At 36.6% G+C, this 19,691-nt stretch overlaps 1 protein-coding gene across 2 annotated transcripts in view; it reads right to left on the bottom strand.

Moving 5' to 3' along the window:
- The window catches only part of LOC149566313 (Peptidase S41 family protein), a 317,692-nt gene that overhangs the window by 145,681 nt on the left and 152,320 nt on the right, over positions 1–19,691 (bottom strand). For both annotated transcript variants that reach the window (XM_089819719.1, XM_089819720.1), the window contains exon 7: positions 4,326–4,370. In XM_089819719.1, coding sequence (XP_089675845.1) covers positions 4,326–4,370 — 45 coding nt within the window. The remainder of the gene's footprint in view (positions 1–4,325; positions 4,371–19,691) is intronic.

The following is a 19,691-nucleotide window of genomic DNA, read 5'->3' as shown; positions in this document are numbered from 1 at the left end:
AACCCTGGTGGGGATTGAACCCACAAGATTATGCACTAATCTGAAAGTATCTCTGTTAGGGGATCTGACTTTATTAAGAGTCATTACATAGCATTTAGTACATGAGTCCATGTTAGGAGACAAGACCTTGTTAGAGGTCTGCAACCCTGTTAGGAGTTGAGAAGAAAAAGAGAGCACATTGTTGAAGAATAAAGGTTACATCCACCTTTTGGACCCACTATCCAAATACAATGAAAGTATTACTTCAAAAATGAACCATTACATAGAATCACAATGCCTGATTAGTTCCAGTAAGGCTCACATCTACTCTGATCTATAATTCAGCATCAAGACCCGCACATTACATTCCATTCATATATGTTTGCATGCCAAAAGATCTTTCCTTTATACCCTTATGGTTAATTAATTCATTCCACTAAACTTACCCTTAAAAAATGTGTCCATATAATTACCAAAATACAAATTCGACCACACTATCCAAGAGTTAAATCCTTGGATGTCGTCCAACCATTGATAAGAAATTGAATTGATAAGGCAATTCAATTTTTTAGGCAAAAATATCCGATCTCATAAACTATCCTGAAAATCTGTCAAACTAGACTTGTTCTGCTTCACATCACCAAACACATGCTATACATCATTTTAACACAAGCAATCATACCATTAGCTCATAGACATTGTATAGGTCGTATTCCCGTAATTTTAACCTCATTTGATAACTTTGTTGTCGTAACTGACCAAAACTATGTAAGTGTATCTTACATTTCTTTCTTGGACTTTGGCTTTTTCACCTTTATATCATGACAAAATTTATTGTTAACTCAAGCGATCATGCAAATGAGATATGTTGCCATCAATGACAACACCTGACTACTCACTTATCACTCACTTGCCAACACACCTATCTTTACCCAAACTGTCATTGCATGCTCCACATCCACTCCCCATAGAGCCAGTACTCACACCAACGATTTGAAAATGTATTCAACAAACGAAAGGGAATTGCACAGGTCTGCACTGGCCCACCAAATGGGTTTCAAACCCCTACGAACTCCAACAATTTCAGCAATAAACTTTCTAAACCCTCACATCCCCTGCTAGAACCAAGTGCCCCATACTAAAGACTCTCAAACTCAACTTTATGAGTGTGGCACCTAGAAAAACACACTCGACATTCCTCTTCATCTCATCCCTAACTTGAGATAGTAATGGCAGGCAGCAAAGAAGACATCAATAACTCCAATAGACTAAATAGTCCACCTATTTTATAGGTATCATCCTCCAAACCACAATGTCTACCTTCATTTCCTAGCAATTCATTCAATCCCTCCCAAAATTCAATATTTTGTCTTCCCTGCAAGACTTCACAAAATAGATCTTCAATTGTTAATCCCTGCATGAAACCTTTGTGATTGTACCTCAAATCAACTAGAGAAGATAGATTGCTACCAAAACCCATTCCCTTCCATTCTCATCCTAGGTTTTTCTTCTACAAGAAGCTCAAATTCCAAAAGAGATAAAAACAAACATGCATGTCCAAATGAGCTCTCAAATCCTCTTTTTAGATTTTTCCATGCAACATTCCCAAAGAAACCTTTTCATTTCCCACCCAAGAATTTTCATTAAAGCGCCTTTATAAAGTGAAGTTTAACTTATCTCCTTTAATTTACTAAAGTCGCTTTAAAACATTAATTGTAGACATTCCTAAAATTTGCTCCAATGGACAACTCTGTTTAATTAATTTATCTTTTCTATGATGTACCCCAATGTTAGCCTACAAGAGTTAAGTAGGCTAAATGAGTTATTTCCAGCTACCCCACCAAAAAGGGCACTACAGTGGTGCATAAATGACAGCAACATGAATGTTGACAAAGTTATTGAATTTCAATTTAATCAAAAGAATTGCCAACATAGGTAAACCAACTGAACAATAGTTTATTAGTATGAGGTTAGCCTTATGTACTGTTAAAAGGGTCTTTTGCTCAAGGCATATAGGTTACAAGTAATAGCTTTTAGGGATTTAAAGATACTGATCAAATATCCCAAGATAACCTATCCAAGAGTTACACAAAAAGTGGAAAGATGGTAAATTAACGAAAATTTAATTTAACTAATAGAAATACAAGTAACAAAAGTTGCCTAAAAAGTATTTCCGTTCATTTCTTGGGATAGAATACTTGAAATAGCTACTACCAAATATGGTAACTGCTAAAAAAAACAACTTGTACTAGTGACCTTATAGTATTCTCAAGCCATTTGGTGGATCTTCTGAAATATGGTAAATTCTTCCACAGAATACTGAAACCTCTTCCATAATGATATAACATCCATCTGAAACCATAGCAGCAATTTGAATTTCATTGCTACATATGCCTCTCCAAGTTAGAGAGATAAACACTATAGATGCCAAGATTTGGAAGATCTGTGAGAATTAAAGAACTTCTGCAGTGAAAGCTCTAACTTTATATTGTTCACATATCTCTATGTCAATTGCCTCCTCAAGGAACTATTGTCATAGGGTTCTGATTTGTAGAAATCTGATCAATCAGTGTGCTGGAATGAAAACCAGTAGAGAGGAAAATTCAATGTAGGTCTTTGCAACAGCACAATAATAGCTAGAAGAAAAGGAGGATATAAATGGAAGCTTTTGTTTAGACTTGCAATACAACTGCTGCTATTAATAAATGATGGCAATTTTGAAAAGACAGTAATGAAACTATGAAAATATGAACAAAAAATGCACATTTCTATGGAAGACACCAAAACTATATGTGTTTTTGAGCTGAAAACTGCATTAGATATCAAATTTGTGCAGATCAAACCTCTGAATTTAGCTTTAGCAATTTAAGAATAGAGGAATGCCACCTGGCTTTTTAATTTTACTCACCAGTTGAGCCAAAAAACTTTCTGAAAGAAGTTTAAGGTGGAAAAGTGAGTGGCACAGCTGTAAGATCCATTACCAGAATATAACTTACCAAACTCAAAATTTCACAATCTTTAATACTGGCATTTTGTCAAACAGATTGTAGGAAGTCAAATATGAAATTTTCTAAGATATAAACACTTGGAACTGTTGCAACTTAGATTCTATATCGTAAACCCATATTATAGATCATAGAATTCACCCAAACAATTTGTTAAAACATTATAATCTATCTAATTATATATACTTATAGAAATACACACATATACACACATACATGTGTGTGTCTGTATGTACATGTATATATATATAGATCGATATATATCTATATATACATGCATACATGCATATACATAAATATATACATGTGTGTGTGTTTGTGTGTGTGTGTGTGTGTGTGCATGCGCATGTATGTGCATGTGTATGTGTGTTTGTGTGTGTGTGAACATGAATTTGTTTTAATACTCTGTGTGTGGGTGAACATAAATTTGTTTTAATACTTTGGTCATTGTGTGTGCAGGTCTGTGTGAGTGTGTGTACGTGTGTGTGCGCACGCGTGTGAATGTAAGTGTAAGTGTAAGTGTGTGCACGTGTGCGTGTGCATGTGAATGTGTAAGTGTGTGTGTGTGTGAACATGAATTTTTTTTAATACTCTATTGACCTGGTACACAAAACTTTGAGAACACTGAACTTAATGGAGCTCAAGGCTTTCCAACAAGGATAGAGATAGACCACCGTATACCAACAATTTGTTCTCTATATTTTCTACTTACTAGACACTTTATGACACCAAGAGTGAAACCACCACATGTGCAAAATTAAATAAACTGATATGTCATATTGTCATATTCCAAGCCAAGAGAACCAAGATACAAAAGACCATTGTTTCTAATGAGCTAAGCATACCAAGAGTAAATCATTTGATGGACTGGGAACACTATAATAAGCCTAGATATGATCTAGAGCCAAGATGTGCGAAAGAGGCAGCAATAACATTAGCAAACAATTCATAATTAACAGAAGAAAAAATATTCCCTATAGTGACTACGGCCAGTGCACAAATAAGTATTTGAAAATGGCACTTCTTACAGCAACGGAGAGAAGATATGTCACACCATAACATGATATATATTACATCTACAATGATCTCATATGTATATGCTTGCTTAAAACAACCAGGGTAGGCAAAACTCATTATCTATAGTGTTTGCCTTCAAGACATCATTTCCATTATGAAAATTATCACTAAAGACAACACATGAAATACCTTAAAAGAATTGATATGCGACAGGAAAATGGTCACTCTTTACATAATAAAGGCTATAGACATCCATGGCACAAAATGCCAACACTCAAAGATCCAACAAAATAATCAAATATAATGCTGCAGTAAGGCATCTACCGTCTCTCCGTTGTCCAAAAAAAGTTTGGCGATTTCAATACCTGCCTGAACAAGAAAAAGATTAGTTAAGTCCTTGCAAGAATTTATAAAAATATAAGAGACAAATTAAATGACCCACAATTTATCACAAAATAAAGCAAGCAAGTCTCTACACATAAGCCATGCCATCTTTCTAAATGCCAACTTATAAAACTGCATAGCATCATAATATTTATGAGAAAATAAGATGCTCTTCAGATTTTTGATGGGCAGATGTTTTCAAAAACCCTCTTCACCTATAGGTATTTATGATTAACTGATAGATAAATAACATGATTGCTGCTCTTAAAGATGGACATTTCCCATCACTCATCGTGTCAATTTAATGAAATCATAATGTGATTTAAATCTATAAAAAATGGACAATTCATAGGGTGTGGCAGGATATTCTTTAAATGAAGGCTAAGAGATTCAATATCACTTTCCAATTAGTCTCTAACTTGTACTGTGGAATTGAAATCAATAAATATTTGCAGGAAAAATGGAAATTTGAATGTTTTCATCTTTGACTCATTTATCAAACCAAAAATGAACTCCAATCATTTAAACCGTCAATGAATCCTGGGGGAATCACCCTATAGATGGCTAGGAGAGTGTCCTTCCTCAAGACTAATTATATTGTAGGGTTTTCAGCCTAAGCTGAAGATGAGCCATTTCTCTCTTCTCCAGTAAACATTTTGTAGAAATGATATGCCAAGAATGTCTTTTTCCTTTCCCATTCCTCTTTTAGTACACTTTTCCCAAAAAATAATAAACTACTATTTGTTTTCCCACCTTAGTGACTATTTAGTTTGAACTTAACATTTTGGGCCCCCATAAAGTCACTTCTCAATTTAACTATTTTCTACATAAAAATTAGATGATTAATTAATTCTATGTCACCTGAACTTAGAAACTTAATATAATTGATTTCTTTTTCTCCAATTAGCCTAAGAGAATTAATATAAGTGTCCCTAACTGGTGTTACACCTAAAATGGAGACATCACAATGACATATCAAAACCAGAAGAATGAACAAGGCAGTCAACTTAATGCCAGCTTCAAAAGATAAAGCGAAAAAAAGTTAAGCATATTTTTCAAGTGGTGATGCCATTTCAAAATGATAATTTATGTGGCAAGTGATGAAGGAAAATGTGACCTGCAAACAAGAATAAGTTGCCAACTTTCAAGTTGTTGTCCATTGGTGAATTCATGACTCAAGTAGCATCCGAATGGGCAAAAGGTGCTGGATATGAAGTTTTCTGAAAACAAAGGAAAGTACTTCACCTTTTGCCTGGCAATAATAGCACATAATTGCAACTAAAATTGGCAGGCACATGATTAAACCACACTCAACCAGAAATAAGTTGAAAATACAGGGATAATTTGATTTCTACTTGGAAATGCCATCCAAAAAGAGCTATTAAGAAGTTAAGTCAACTACCTAATTTCAAGTTTTAAAGAAAAATACAATCAAGAAGGATGGTGCCCTTATTCTAGCTGGTCTATTATATAGAGAAAGCATAAGTCAAAGTTATGAAGACCTACTTAAATAAATTTAATTTATTCCAAAACACCACAAAATTATTATTTCTGCTATGTACAGAAAATGACCTTTGCTAATCATTGAATTTTAAGGCACCAAATTAGGTTAGTTGTCAAGTTCTGGCAGTGATGTTAAAGGAATCAACACACTTAACAGCTTACCTTTAAGAATCCTTCAAGTTATCGCTGTTTTAAAAGTATGGTTCTGTTGAAAATGTTAAAGTTATCTTTTTAAGTTCCCACTATTTCAAGTCAGAAAGAATAAGTCTCTCCCAAAGAAGTAATTACATGAACATATCATGAAGCCTACAATACATTAAATAAACAACTCATATAATGTTCAAGATAGAATATCCTTGACTTGAAGACAGACAAATAAGTTAGAGATAGGAAAAAAATCAAAAAACCAAAACTAGATGAGAGATCTAAAAAGTGACACCTTGATGAATTAGCATCGCATAGAAGAAAAATTCAACAATGGACCAGCAATCTTTGTGAAGATAATTCAATAACAGATCCATTATTTATTCATTTTGCCGAAAGCAATCCAACATAGTGTTCAACAGTTTATTGAGATGGGAGTATTTCATGACAGCTAGAGTTAATATATGTTATGGCATTCTCATTAGCCAAGAACCCATGAAGTTTTCGAGAGCCAAGGAATTGAGAAGATTAAATATGATAGATCCCCTGACAGCTATCACATACCACCAAAGTGAATAGTTTATTAACAGAAGCCAGCTGAGTTGCAGAAACTTGCTCCAAAAAATTAGAGAGAATAATAAGAAGCCAGAACTTGCTAAGCAAGATTTTATATACTTTTGTACATCCCTATCACTCACATTCAGTGAAGCTGACGAAGATAAAGCAACAAGTAATTTTGAGCAGCTAGTCACAACTATGGGAGGATCAGCCTTCAACTTCGGCCATACAGATTGACAAAAAATTTACACATTGTCAATCTTATCAAATGAAAACTTCAACTACCTATTTGTGATGTGTTCCAAAGTGATTACCTCCTATGCATCATCCTATTGGCTTTTCTTAGTTATCTCAAAGGATCATCAATTTGACTCAATTCAAACAGTCAATCAGTCAAAAGTTTATTGGTGAAAAGTCATTGTATTTGCACTAACTTGTTGGTAAGGGTATGGGTATGCTGGTGCAGAAAATTTTTCCTTGGGTAGTGGATGTTTGGGTACAAAATATATACAAAAAGAAATTGAAGAAATATACGGGATAGTAAAATAAAATATATTTAATAGCATGGTACTTCATCATTGATCAATCCCAAATACCAAAATAATAGTGATAAAGATAAATAATAAATGCCAATTGACAGTTCAGAATTTCAACATTATGTCATATGCCATATGATAAATGTCAACTACCCTTCAAAATGCCAAAATAACAAAAGAGAGAGTGAAAAAAGAAAAATGATCTATGCATAGATGAAACACTCACTGAGTAGCGAAGACTTTGTGAGTTTTTATGCTCAGCAAGGAGCAACACCATTGATTTGCCGAATAATTCACCAAGTTTTTCAGGAAAATTAGCCGAATTTTGTGATGATTTTTTTCTGAAACTCAGAAATTCGTTGTTGAAAACTCAGCCACTGGTGTATGCAATGCCCAGCATGGTCAAAAAGCAAAAAATCAATCATCTTTTGGTTTCTTTTGCTGCTCAAGAGACAAAACAATCTCCCAAGCTTCTCCAAGGTAATTTACAAGAATTTTAGTCAATTTGAAATGGATTTGTATCAGATTTGAAGTGGATTTCAAAGCAAAATTGAATTCCTATGTAGTTTTGTTTATTTTTCTTTTTTATATTTTTTAAATTATCATTTTTTCTCTTTTTTTGTTGCATTTTGATTTAGGTTTATAGAATCTCAATGAAGGCATTTCTTAAAGTACTCTAAATTGCTTTAGAGTCCAATGAACAAGCTTTCACACCACTTTTTGAAAAACATTACTGATATTTTCATTGTTTTCTCATGAATCTGAACTTTCCCAAAAAAAATCAAACCCGAACACTTTCTTTTTGTTTGTTTTTTTTAATTTTCAACTACGTCTAAATTTATTTAAACTAATTTAGTTTTTTTGCTATTTCTTTTAATTAAAATATTAATTTGTTGTTTCAATAGGTATGTGTAAGTTGATTGATTGATAAGAGAAGGATATACAACAGGCTCAAATTCAAGGTCTAGCTTAGTAGACACACACCCATTTGGATATGAAGGCACTCATCATAAAGGTGCTAAAGATAAGGCTTGTGTTAGTGTAAATAATTAATTATTATTACACTTAAGTTTACTTAGGTTAAATGCATTATTTTATTATTTATCATATAGACACCTAGGAGTATGCGTAGTTATATGAGTTGTCTTATTGACAACACAGGAGTTTGCATAATCATCCAAGTTGTCATGTAGACAACACAGTTGTTCGCACTCTAATTAAGGACATGGTGTCTACAACATCTCTTTATGAGATACAACTCAATATTCTTATCCTCTCATCATTGCACTAACTTCTATGCTCAATGGAGGATAATCCAATCTTGGTGGACATGTGCTTAGTTGTGAGGCTTATCACTTTGCTAACTCCTAGTCATTCTAGATGCATTTATATACAGGCACTTCTTGTGTGTATGTACACATATGATATTCTCATTATTGTTATTTTGATCATCCATTATTAGTCCATATTGTGCTAGCATTTGAGCTTCTTGATCTTGGTGTTATTTTGCCCTAAGAAAAATTCTTACATGGTATCAGAGTTGAGGGAGCTTCTCTTCACATAGCCATTGGAGACCATTTTTGCTTCACCTCTTAGAGGACCCCGATTCAGATACGGAGTATTTGCATCTATTGGGAGCGTCTAGAGCCAAAGCGAACCTCACCATTGCGTTCGGAGCATCAATTCGGAGAATTGACTATAAATTTGCCTACCCTAGGCCATAGTCAAAATTGAGGCAAAAAAGTTTTGCAAACCGGAACCCGAAGGCCCAATTTGCAGAATTGGTATGATCTCTTTAGATCTGTGCAATTAATTTTTCAGATCTGAATATTTTTGCGTCTCTGCATTTTTGCTTTTCGGATTTGCATTTTATCTCCGAAATTCTGCAAAAAAATTGGCCTTTTAGGCCAATAGGAGAGATTTTTTTTTTTCCAAGGCAACATTGGAGCTTGTTGGTGCTAATCAGATATTGGCATCATATTCAGAAGGTCAAAAAACCCCACTATCGACTTTTGTTTCATCAAAATCAGACATCTAAGGTGAAATCTAGAGTCAATTGATTTTTGGAGCCGCGACGACGGCGATTCAGGAAAAATAATTGCAGAGGTGATTTTCAAACTGCGATATCTCCCTCATACGGACTCCTTTTTTCGACCAATATTTTTTGTTTTAGGGTAGAATTTCATGATCTACACATTGGTGCAAGATGTTTGAGACCTCTTTCACTGAATTTTTCTACAAATCGCAAATCCCAATTTTTGCAACTTCAAAGACTTAGTTCGGGCTCATCTGGACACATAATCAGGGTCTGTTTTTTTTTTAAGTGCATAAATTTTCGTCTACTTTCCAAATCTGCAATCAGATTATAGGCTTGTGTGGACAAAAATACCACTTTCAAAAATAGTTCCTTTTTTGCATTGTAATGCTTTGATTAAACTTCAAATTTGTTGTATATTTGAGCTACATTGCTAAGTACCAGATTTGAACTCCAAGAGAAGTTTGTAAACAGCAAAATCAAAAGTCCATTTTTGTCCATTTTGACAAATGGCCTATTGTAAATGCACTACATATAATGTTCCTAAAGCATTCATTTTTTTTTTTGGGGGGGGGGGCGGGGGGGCGGGGGGGTGTTCTTTGATTGAGTGAAAGGGCGGGGGGGGGGGGGGGTGTCTTGTGTTCTTGTGTCTCCTTGATATTGTGCTCTTTCTTTTGCATTATGGGTTCTTTCTCTAAGTTAACACCACATAATTATGCTACTTGGAAAGAAAAGATAAAGGAACCATTAGTTGAAAAAGGTTTGCTACATTATGCAACTAGTGTAGCAAAGATATTTGGTGTTGATGAGTCTCATAAAGAAGACTGTGCATCAAAACAAGAAATGGCCCTAAGAACCTTGTTAAAGAATATCTCAGATCCTGTCAAATATCACATCTGGAACCTTAACAATCCAATAGAAATCTAGGATAAACTTGAAGCATTGTATGTTATAGTAGATGAAGATATGGCCTACACCATTGAGGACAATCTTCTCAAATTGCATCCTAGGAATTTCGACACCATCAAAGATTATCTTACCCAAGTAGACATGTATAGGGCACAGCTCAAGGATTGTGGTGAACCCATCAAGGATGGAAAGTTGATCAAACATGCGATGACTCATCTTCCTCCTGAATATGCAACTTTTGTTTCCAATTACAATACCCACAAGTTAACAATGGGTAGTGCCTTCACTAAGCCTTCATTCAAGTCATTTTCAGGAACGTTGGTCTTAGAACATGAAAAGTTAGTGAGTATGTGAATTCTCCAGTCTTCCAAGAACAAAGCCTTGGTAGCTAAACAAGGGAATCAAGGTGGTAAAAATTCCAACAAAAAGCAAAAGCAGTGGAAGGCTAAGCCACAAGATGACACAACAATCTTCTTATAAGCGTCAATCTTCCTCTACACAGCAATATTCTTCACAACAAGGCAAGTCTTTTTCCAAAAATAATAAAATGGGGAACAACTTCAACAAAAGGGAGAAGAAAACTTGTGCCTATTGTAAGAAGAATGGTCATGATGAACATGAGTGTAAGGATAAGCAAATTGATGAGTTGCTAAAGTTAATGAGGAAACATAAAATTGATGTACCAAATGCCTATAAGGATAAGCGATCTTCAACCACTTCAAAAGGTAAGGGAGAAGCTTTGGTAGCAAGTACAAACAACTCTGAGGAATGGGTTCTTGATTTAGGAACTATACATCATATTGGTGCTTCAAGGGAGCATTTTTCCTCTTTGAAACCATCAATTGTACGTTACATCTATGTGGGAAATGACACTCAAGTGGAAGTTGAAGGAAAAGGAAATGTTGAGTTGGACAATGGAGTCTTCAAGAATGTTCTTCATGTTCCCAACCTTAGCACCAACCTTCTTTTAATATACCAAATAACTCACTATGAATGTGGCAACAAAGTGGAATTCCTTCCTGATTTAGTTGTGGTGAAAAATCTAAAAGATGATTCTATGGTGGCAATTGGAAACGCTAATCATGAGACAAGACTTTTTTTTTTCTCATTTTGTGCCTAAGTCCACTTCCCTTGCCTTGTTGACCCACTCAAATTCACAAAGTAAACTATGGCATGAGAGGTTTGGACATCTCAATTACCGCTACCTTCAACAACTTAGCAACAAGGATATGGTCATAGGTCTACCTCAAGTCAAGTATTCAGAGGGTGTATGTACAGGTTGTGAAGCAGGCAAGCATCCCGAAGAGAAGTTTGACAAGGGGAAGTCTTGGAGAGCTGCTGTTGCTCTTGAATTGGTTCATAGTGATGTAGCTGGCCCATTTCCAGTACCATCATTTGGAAAGGCTCGCTATGTTCTCACCTTCATTGATGACTTTTCACGCTACACTTGGGTCTTCTTTCTTGCTCATAAGAGTGAAGTATTTGATAAGTTTATCACCTTCAAAGCTCAAGTTGAGAAGCAAGCAGGGAAAGCCATCAAGATTCTATGAACAGATAATGGAAGGGAATATGTGAACTCAAGGCTTATAGACTTTTGTACTTATGAGGGTATTAATCTTCAACATTCAATTGCATACACTCCACAACAAAATGGTGTTGCTAAACGGAAGAATAGAACCCTTAAGGAAATGACCACTTGTATGCTACAACATAAGTCTCTAGATAAAGTTTTTTGGGAAGAAGCCATGAATTGTGCCAATTACATCCAAAACAGAAGTCCCCATAAGGCCTTAGATGGAATTACACCTTTTGAGGCTTGGTGTGGCAGAAAACCAAGTGTAAAACACTTTAAAGTTTTTGGTTGTCTAGCATCGAAAAGAATATCTCCACAAAGACGGAAGGTATTGGAACCTCAAAGAAAACCTTGTATATTTGTTGGATATCCTGACCATCTTAAGGCATACAAACTCATGGATCCAAAGACACATGAAATATTCTTTGAGAGGAGTATTCATTTTGAAGAGAATTGTCCAAGTTTGGCTCCTTCAACTCCTCCTTCCTCCTTCATGGAAAGTGGTGATAGTGATGATAGTGACTTGGAAGATGATATTCCTTCAACCTTGACTCGCAGGACACCACCTTCGCAGGGTCCACAAATAGTTGAGGATATTCCTTCTTCCACTAGACCTCGTTGGGCACAACAAACACTTGATTCAGTAGGTTCATTGGTGGGCAATCCTTCAAATACTAGGAGGACAAGTTCACAACACAAATCATTTCCACATGCTTATATTGCAATTGCTTTTGATCCACGGTCATTTAAGGAAGCATCAGGGATTCCTGAATGGGGCAAGGCCATTGAGGAAGAATATAATTCTTTAATGAAAAACAACACTTGGGACTTGGGATATTGAACACAAAGGATCATAACCCAAGGGAAAGCACAAGATGGGATTGTCCTCCGACAAACTAGTTTAAGATTAACTTTGATGGGGCCTCAAAAGGGAACCCGAGCATCGCTGGTTGTGGAGTGGTGATTAGAAATTCTAATGGTGACTTTGTTGGTGATATGGCTATACCTTTGGGGTGTCAAACCAATCACGTTGTTGAAGCCTCTGCTGCACTATATGGTCTTATTTATGCCAAAGATTTGAATTTGAAAAACATTTGGATTGAAGGTGATTCCCTTAATATCATAAACTGCTTAAAGAAAATTAACCCACCTTCATGGACCATTAGCAATATTATTTCTAAGACAGGTTATATTATTAATTCTTTCCAAAATTGTATAATATCCCATAATTATAGGGAAGCCAATGGTTTAGTTGATTGGGCTTCGAATGTGGCATGTTGTAATGATCAAGAGATCATATGGGAGTCATATAACACTTTACCTACTGATGGCCGCGAGCATCTTAAGCATGACAAATGGAAATCCCAGCAAAAATCCCTTAATAATGATGTTGTCAGTGAATTATGAATTTAACTCCTTTAGAGTGAGGAGGGCAATTATTTTTAGAAATGTGGGCAGCTTGCACGGATTATGAGTTACTTCTTTCTATCCGTGCTTAGATAGTGGTGATCGCAAAGTGTTTGGGACTTTGCAGTGCGAGCAAACCAGTACATTTGTAGCAGAGATAATGGGGGGAAAGAGGAAACGGGTCGAACCACCCAGCTGTGTAGAATGGAAGAATAAACCAGAGGTTTGGGACATCCTCAGGCGTGGCAATTTTATCGATTACATGGAGAGACTCAAAGGAAATAACCCTGCAATCACGCACCAGTTCGTTAAATCTTGGAAGGACGATTCGGTGTTGGTCAAGAATCAGAGGATGGAGGTCACGGAAGAGACCATCGCGGAGGCTACTGGTTTGGATTTGGACAAGATGAATTGTTATAGGGAAAGGAAGATCTTGGATAAGGCGATTGATGACTTTGTCGAGACTAAACAAGAAAGAAATCATCTGGTTAAGATAGGTAATTCTTATTTTAACCCGGCTTCTATGTCTCGTTCGTGGCAATTTGTGTTCTTTGTTATTATGGAATATTTGACTTTGGATGGTAGATATACAAAATTGTATGGTTACCACTTTGTGCTGGCAAACCATTTTCGACATGATATTAGGGTGAATTTTCCTTCCTATCTATTGTAATCTCTTTCCATCTCTACTCAGGCCATCCAGTGTGACCCGACTGGAGAACATGTCTACCATGAAGGTTTAAAGGTATTGATTATGAAAGTGCTCAAATCCAAAAAAATCCCGAAACCCAAAAATTTTAAAGGGGGTGATCAAGATACTGAAGGAAGCATTCAGGAAAAGGGCTACGACTCTGATACACAAGATGAGGCAAAAGGGGGTCTAGTTACCCCAAAAAAAACTTCGGGTGGTAGCAATAAGAAAAAGAAAAAGAATGTTGAGAAGGAAGATTCTGACCGGGAGAGGGAAAGTGATTATGTTGAAGAAATTGTCAAAGAGCACATCAAAAACAGGGGAGATAGCAAAGGAAAGGGAAAGGGATGTCATGATGAGAGGGCTTCTCTTCATTCTAATGATGAGCCCCTGGCTCAACACTTGGAAAGGAGAAGGAAGTTTGTGCGGCGACAAGTTAATAAAAATGTCAATAAGATGAATGAGGATTCTGACTATGCTGATGATGGTGAACAGAGGTCTAAATCTGATGGGGGTGATTATGCCGGTGGTGGGCTAGGGTCTTTTAAAGGCTTATTTGGTAACCTTGGCTCTACTCAGAAGGACACTAGCATCCTAAAGCATAAAATGGTGCTGCTGAAAAGGGAAATGATCAATTGAGAAAAATGGCCAGTGGGGAAAGAACCTTAGGACAGCACATTGATAAGCTTTCGGAGGTCATAGGAAATGCTGAAGAAGTGAAAAATCTAATGCACAAGATCCCTGTGATGGAAGCTTAGCAAAGGGTTATGGACAAGGACATTAGTAGTATCCAAGGGAAGGTGTCAAAACTTGAAACTAGGTTGGGTAACATGGATAAACAGCTTAAACAACTGCTGGATAATGTGACTAATTTCCTGAAGAAGAATGAAGCAGATAAAGGCCAGGATTCTCCCCCGAGGGCTGATTCTCAAGGACCTAGCAAGTGTACTCAAGCTCATTCGAAGAAGATTGAGGAAACCAATAAGATAGACGAGGTCAAAGCTGCTGCTAAAACCATGCATTCTCTGGTAGACCAGCTTGTGAATTTGATTAATACTCCTTAGCTAGTTGGTTGTTGTACCTTTGTTGGACTTTTACTATCTTTTCCAGCACTATCTTCTATGACTTCTTTTTTGTTTTCTGAGGTCTGTTTCATGTTGTTTTTGGTTTCTTCTCTCTGTTGTTCTTTTCTCATGCTTCTCTCTAGAACATTGTTGTTGTAAAGGTTTCGGGTCCTTTAAAACCTGTTTTTACTTAATCAAAACACTTGGGACTTAGTTCCTCTTCCTAAGGGAAGAAAGTTGATTTGGTGTAAGTGGATCTATCGGACCAAGTTTGCAGCGGATGGAAGTGTGGATAAGCATAAGGCTAGACTAGTTGCCAAAGTTTTCTCACAAGTTCATGGTATTGACTATACTAAGACCTTTGCACTGGTAGCTAAGATGAACTCCATTCGTTTGACACTAGCTATTGCTGCAGCTAATGGTTGGCTTGTTCATCAAATGGATGTGAAGAGTAAATTCTTGAATGGTGATCTTCTTGAAGTGATTTATATGGAGTGGCCACAGGGTTTCATTAAGGATACTACTTTGGTTTGTAAGTTGAAGAAGTCTATCTACAATCTTAAGCAAGCTCCTTGGGCTTGGTATGCCAACATGGATTCCTTTCTCCTCTTAGCAGGATTCACCAAGTGTCATTCAGATTCGAATGTGTACATTCTTCAACGGGATTACTCACACTTGATATTCGTGCTTTATGTAGATGACTTGATCATTACAGGAAGTACTTCATCCATCATTGCCAATGTCAAGACTTCTTTGCAGGATAGATTTTCTATGAAAGACTTGGGTTTACTTCATTATTTCCTTGGTATTGAGATCACACAGTCTTCAGCTGGGATCACACTTTGTCAACCCAAGTATGCTCTTGTTTTACTTGCTCAATTTCGCATGAGTGACTGCAAGCCTGCACCTACTCCCTTTCTTTCAAGTGTTAAGTTAAAGGCCAAGTGTTCCACTCCACTTGTTGATGCTACATTGTACAAACAGTTGGTTGGGAGTCTCATCTACTTGACATATACACGCCCTGACATAGCTTTTGCAGTTGGCATGGTTTCTCGCTTCATGCAAGAGCCACATGAGCTTCATTGGAAGGCCACCAAACGCATCTTACACTACATACAGGGTACACATACACATGGGATACACTATGCAGTAGGTACTGGACTTCAATTGGTTGGTTATACAGACTCAGACTATGCAGGAGATCTTGATTCTCGCAAGTCTACTTCAAGTTACATCTTTCACCTTGGTTCCGGCCCCATTTGTTGGCAAAGTAAGAAGTAAAATACTATTGCTCTTTCTTCAATTGAGCTGAGTATCGAGGAGCTGTCACTACGGCTACAGAAGCTATTTGTTTACAGCATATTCTGAAGGAGTTTGGATTTGACATACCTAAACCCACAGTCATTTATTGTGATAATCAAAGTGCTATTGAGATCTCAAAACATCCAGTTCAGCATCAGCGGACCAAACATATTGAGGTTCATATGCACTACATCAAAGAGCTGATACATGAGCAGGTCATTGCATTGCAATATTGTTCCTACAGCAGAGCAAGTTGCAGATATCTTCACCAAACCCTTTACTAAGGTCAAGTATCTTCATTTGTGAGATCTCTTGGGGGTGCAGGATATTTCAAAAAGGGGAGTCCCTTGACTTCTCTCTTCTTTCTTATGGGAGGGATTTTTTCCTTACATAAGGTCTTCTTCTCTCCCATCTTCTTTATTGTACTTATCTCTCTTTTTGGGGAAGAGTTTTTCCCATGAAGTTTTCCTTCTTTCTCCATTTTAAAAGAGATTGCATCGCATTACATAGCATTATATGTAGAGCACTAATTTGTACATGGGTACCTATTATGGCCTAATAGTCGGGACCCATCATGCATTTTCCTTATAGCTTTTGTGAGCTTAAGTGCATTTCCCTAAGTTGCACTTAAGGGGGGGTGTTAGTGTAAATAAGTAATTATTATTACACTTTACTTAAGTTTACTTAGGTTAATTGTATTATTTTATTATTTATCATATAGACACGTAGGAGTATGCGTGGTTATATGAGTTGTCTTGTTGACAACACAAAAGTTTACATAATCATCTGAGTTGTCATGTAGACAACACAGTTGTTTGCACTCTAATTAAGCACATGGTGTCTACAACATTTCTTTATGAGATACACCTTGGTATTCTTATCCTCTCATCCTCACACTAACTGTTGTGCTCAATGGAGGATTATCCACTCTTGGTGGACATGTGCTTAGTTGTGAGGCTTATCACTTTGCTAACTCCTAGTCATTCTAGATGCCTTTATATATAGGCACTTCTAGTGTGTATGTACACATGATATTCTCATTATTGTTATTTTGATCATCCATTATTAGTCCATATTGTGCTAGTGTTTGAGCTTCTTGATCTTGGTGTTATTTTGTCCTAAGGCAAATTCTTACAGCTTGGAAGTATGTCTTTGAACAACCGAAACTTGGTCCCTCAATTTGCATTCGTTAAGTGTGTCAAACCATTTCATAGAGACATAAACTGCCTCAAATACTACCTTGGAGGCATCATTAAGCATTCATGTCGGGGGCTGTGGGCCACAGAGGAAATAAAAAAGAGAAACCAATGCCTTAATCGCAGTGAAGGAAGAGAAAAGGTTGCAAAGGAAAGGTAAGACTAGCTACAAGAGCAGCCATAGTTGAATTTCAAGGTGTTCCAATCAACCTTGAAAGAGGTAGCACTTGAGGTCATAGTGGGCTTTCTTTGTGCCCCATGTATTTGCAGATCCACCACCACCTCAGCCACCACTTCTGCTACTTCTAGTTGAGTACCACCATCAGCGTTGCAGTCTATAGATGATTATTTTGTGCATAAAAACACCCCTTGAGCCCAACCATCATTGGTGGCAACTGAATGGAATAGGGAGATGCATGAGCATACAAATATTACTTGTACTGATTTTTGGTGAATTCAATAACATCCCTTCCAATGTGGTGGACACTCCGCATTGGCTTAATTTGGTTACTACATTGACTATTGCAGGAAAAGGCTATAAAGCACCTTCTCATATAGGCTTGAGTAAGAGGTTAAAATAGTTGCTTTAGTTTTAAAATGTTTTACTTTTAGTTTCGATAAGTTATGTTGAGTTTTCATTTTTGGGGTTGAAAGATGCTGACCTAGTATTTCACGAGATTGCAGATGTTTGTTATCAAGTTTTTTTTACAGCGAATGAAAGGTATAGTTTTTTTAAGCTTTTTTATTTTTTTGTGTTTTACGTGTTTTCTGATTTTTGTTGTGTTTTCTTATAGAATGATATGCAAAATCAATAACTAATACTCTATAACTGAATTTTCCATCAAGTTGATACATAATAAATTCTCAGGAAAATTGTGTTTGTTTATTGCCAAAATAGCTGCACAAGCGCTCTCATACCAGGCAAAGAGAATAATATACGCACTCTGAAAAGATGAAATATCACTGCAATTAGACCAGATGCCTGATATTGATGAATTCTGATTAAAGGTTTGAGGTCAAACTGCTCAATTTGACACTCAGAGATGACCCCAGCTGTTGTAGAAGACCACAAGACCTCTTGGAAGGTTGTTTGAATGCAGTATGGCCTTCGAGCTACTGCCCAATCTTCTGTGAGCCACACCGCAAGTCTGAAACAACTGATTTCTCCTCTAATTACTTGCTTCCACTGCTACAGGATGTTATGCGATCAGAGTTAAAGCTCCCAGGCAACGTCTCTTCTTCTCCACTCTCCAAATTTATGTTTCTTAAATCCAAGCTTCTATTCAAGGCAATATCTCTGATAGGAATACACTGCTATAGAAATCATCAACTCAAATAGTTTTCTTGCAACGAATCGAACCTCTGTCAAGTGAGTAGGGCACTACGTCCCACTCAAAAAGCCCAAGAGATTTCATTCTCAGACCCTCAATGCTTCTGCAAATAACAATCGACAGAAATTCTCAATCTCTCTTAAATTTTTCATAACCTGGAATATGTCGAATAAGGGGAAATTCCACCCAAACTTCTTCCCTAAAATATTTTAAAATTTATTAAAACATGAAGCCTCCTCAAAGGTCCGATCACCCTAGCTACATTATTTTAATATTATTATGGCCTTTATATCAAACAACACAACTTATAAGTTGTGTAATTAGGGAAATCGGCCCACAACTACTTATTATAGTTTATTGAATAAAGTGAATATAGTATTCACTTATAATAATTTGCTTAAAAGTCAACTTAGGAAATATTAATTTATTTTCTTATTTATTAATAAAATAAGATTTGGAGCTCAAATTGAGATACCTTTTGAAGTGTGCTGATCCCTACTGCTAATTGAGCCCTTGTAGGCTAATTGGCAATTCCTCCTAAGTCTTGGAAACACATCCTAAGTTTTAGTAACTCGTCCTAAATTTTCGGTAACTATCGTGGAAAAGCTCAAAATTGATTCCTAGAGTCCCTACAATACTTTGTGAACCTCCAGGTGAGTTCCCTAACCATCCTGTTGGCCTACGAGAACTCGGGTGATAGGTCAACCTCTAGCTATCTGCTAAGAAGTCTAATGAGGGGACATGACAGTCATCCCCTCTCAGAGTTGCTTTCTTGCAAGCAACTATGAAGCTAGGTGCTGCAATTTAATATCACCTTCCCAAGTGGCATCCTCTAAGGGCAAATCCTTCCAACTGACCAAATACTCCCAGATAACTCTGCTCCATAGCCTACTCTCCCTCATTTCCAAAATCTCGATAGGTACTACAATCAATCCACCCTTCTCATCAAAGGGAAGTAACTAAGGTAAAGGTGTGATATACTAACCCAATGCCTTCTTTAAGAATGATGCATGGATTACATTATGTATCTTGCTTCCAAAAGGTAACTCATGCTCAT

This window comes from Cupressus sempervirens, chromosome 3, assembly GCF_028749045.1.
Source record: "Cupressus sempervirens isolate cs-2001-9-10 chromosome 3, ASM2874904v1, whole genome shotgun sequence".
NCBI classification, from domain to species: domain Eukaryota; kingdom Viridiplantae; phylum Streptophyta; class Pinopsida; order Cupressales; family Cupressaceae; genus Cupressus; species Cupressus sempervirens.
Note: the sequence above shows the minus strand (reverse complement) of the source record. Positions and strands in the feature narration are given on the sequence as shown.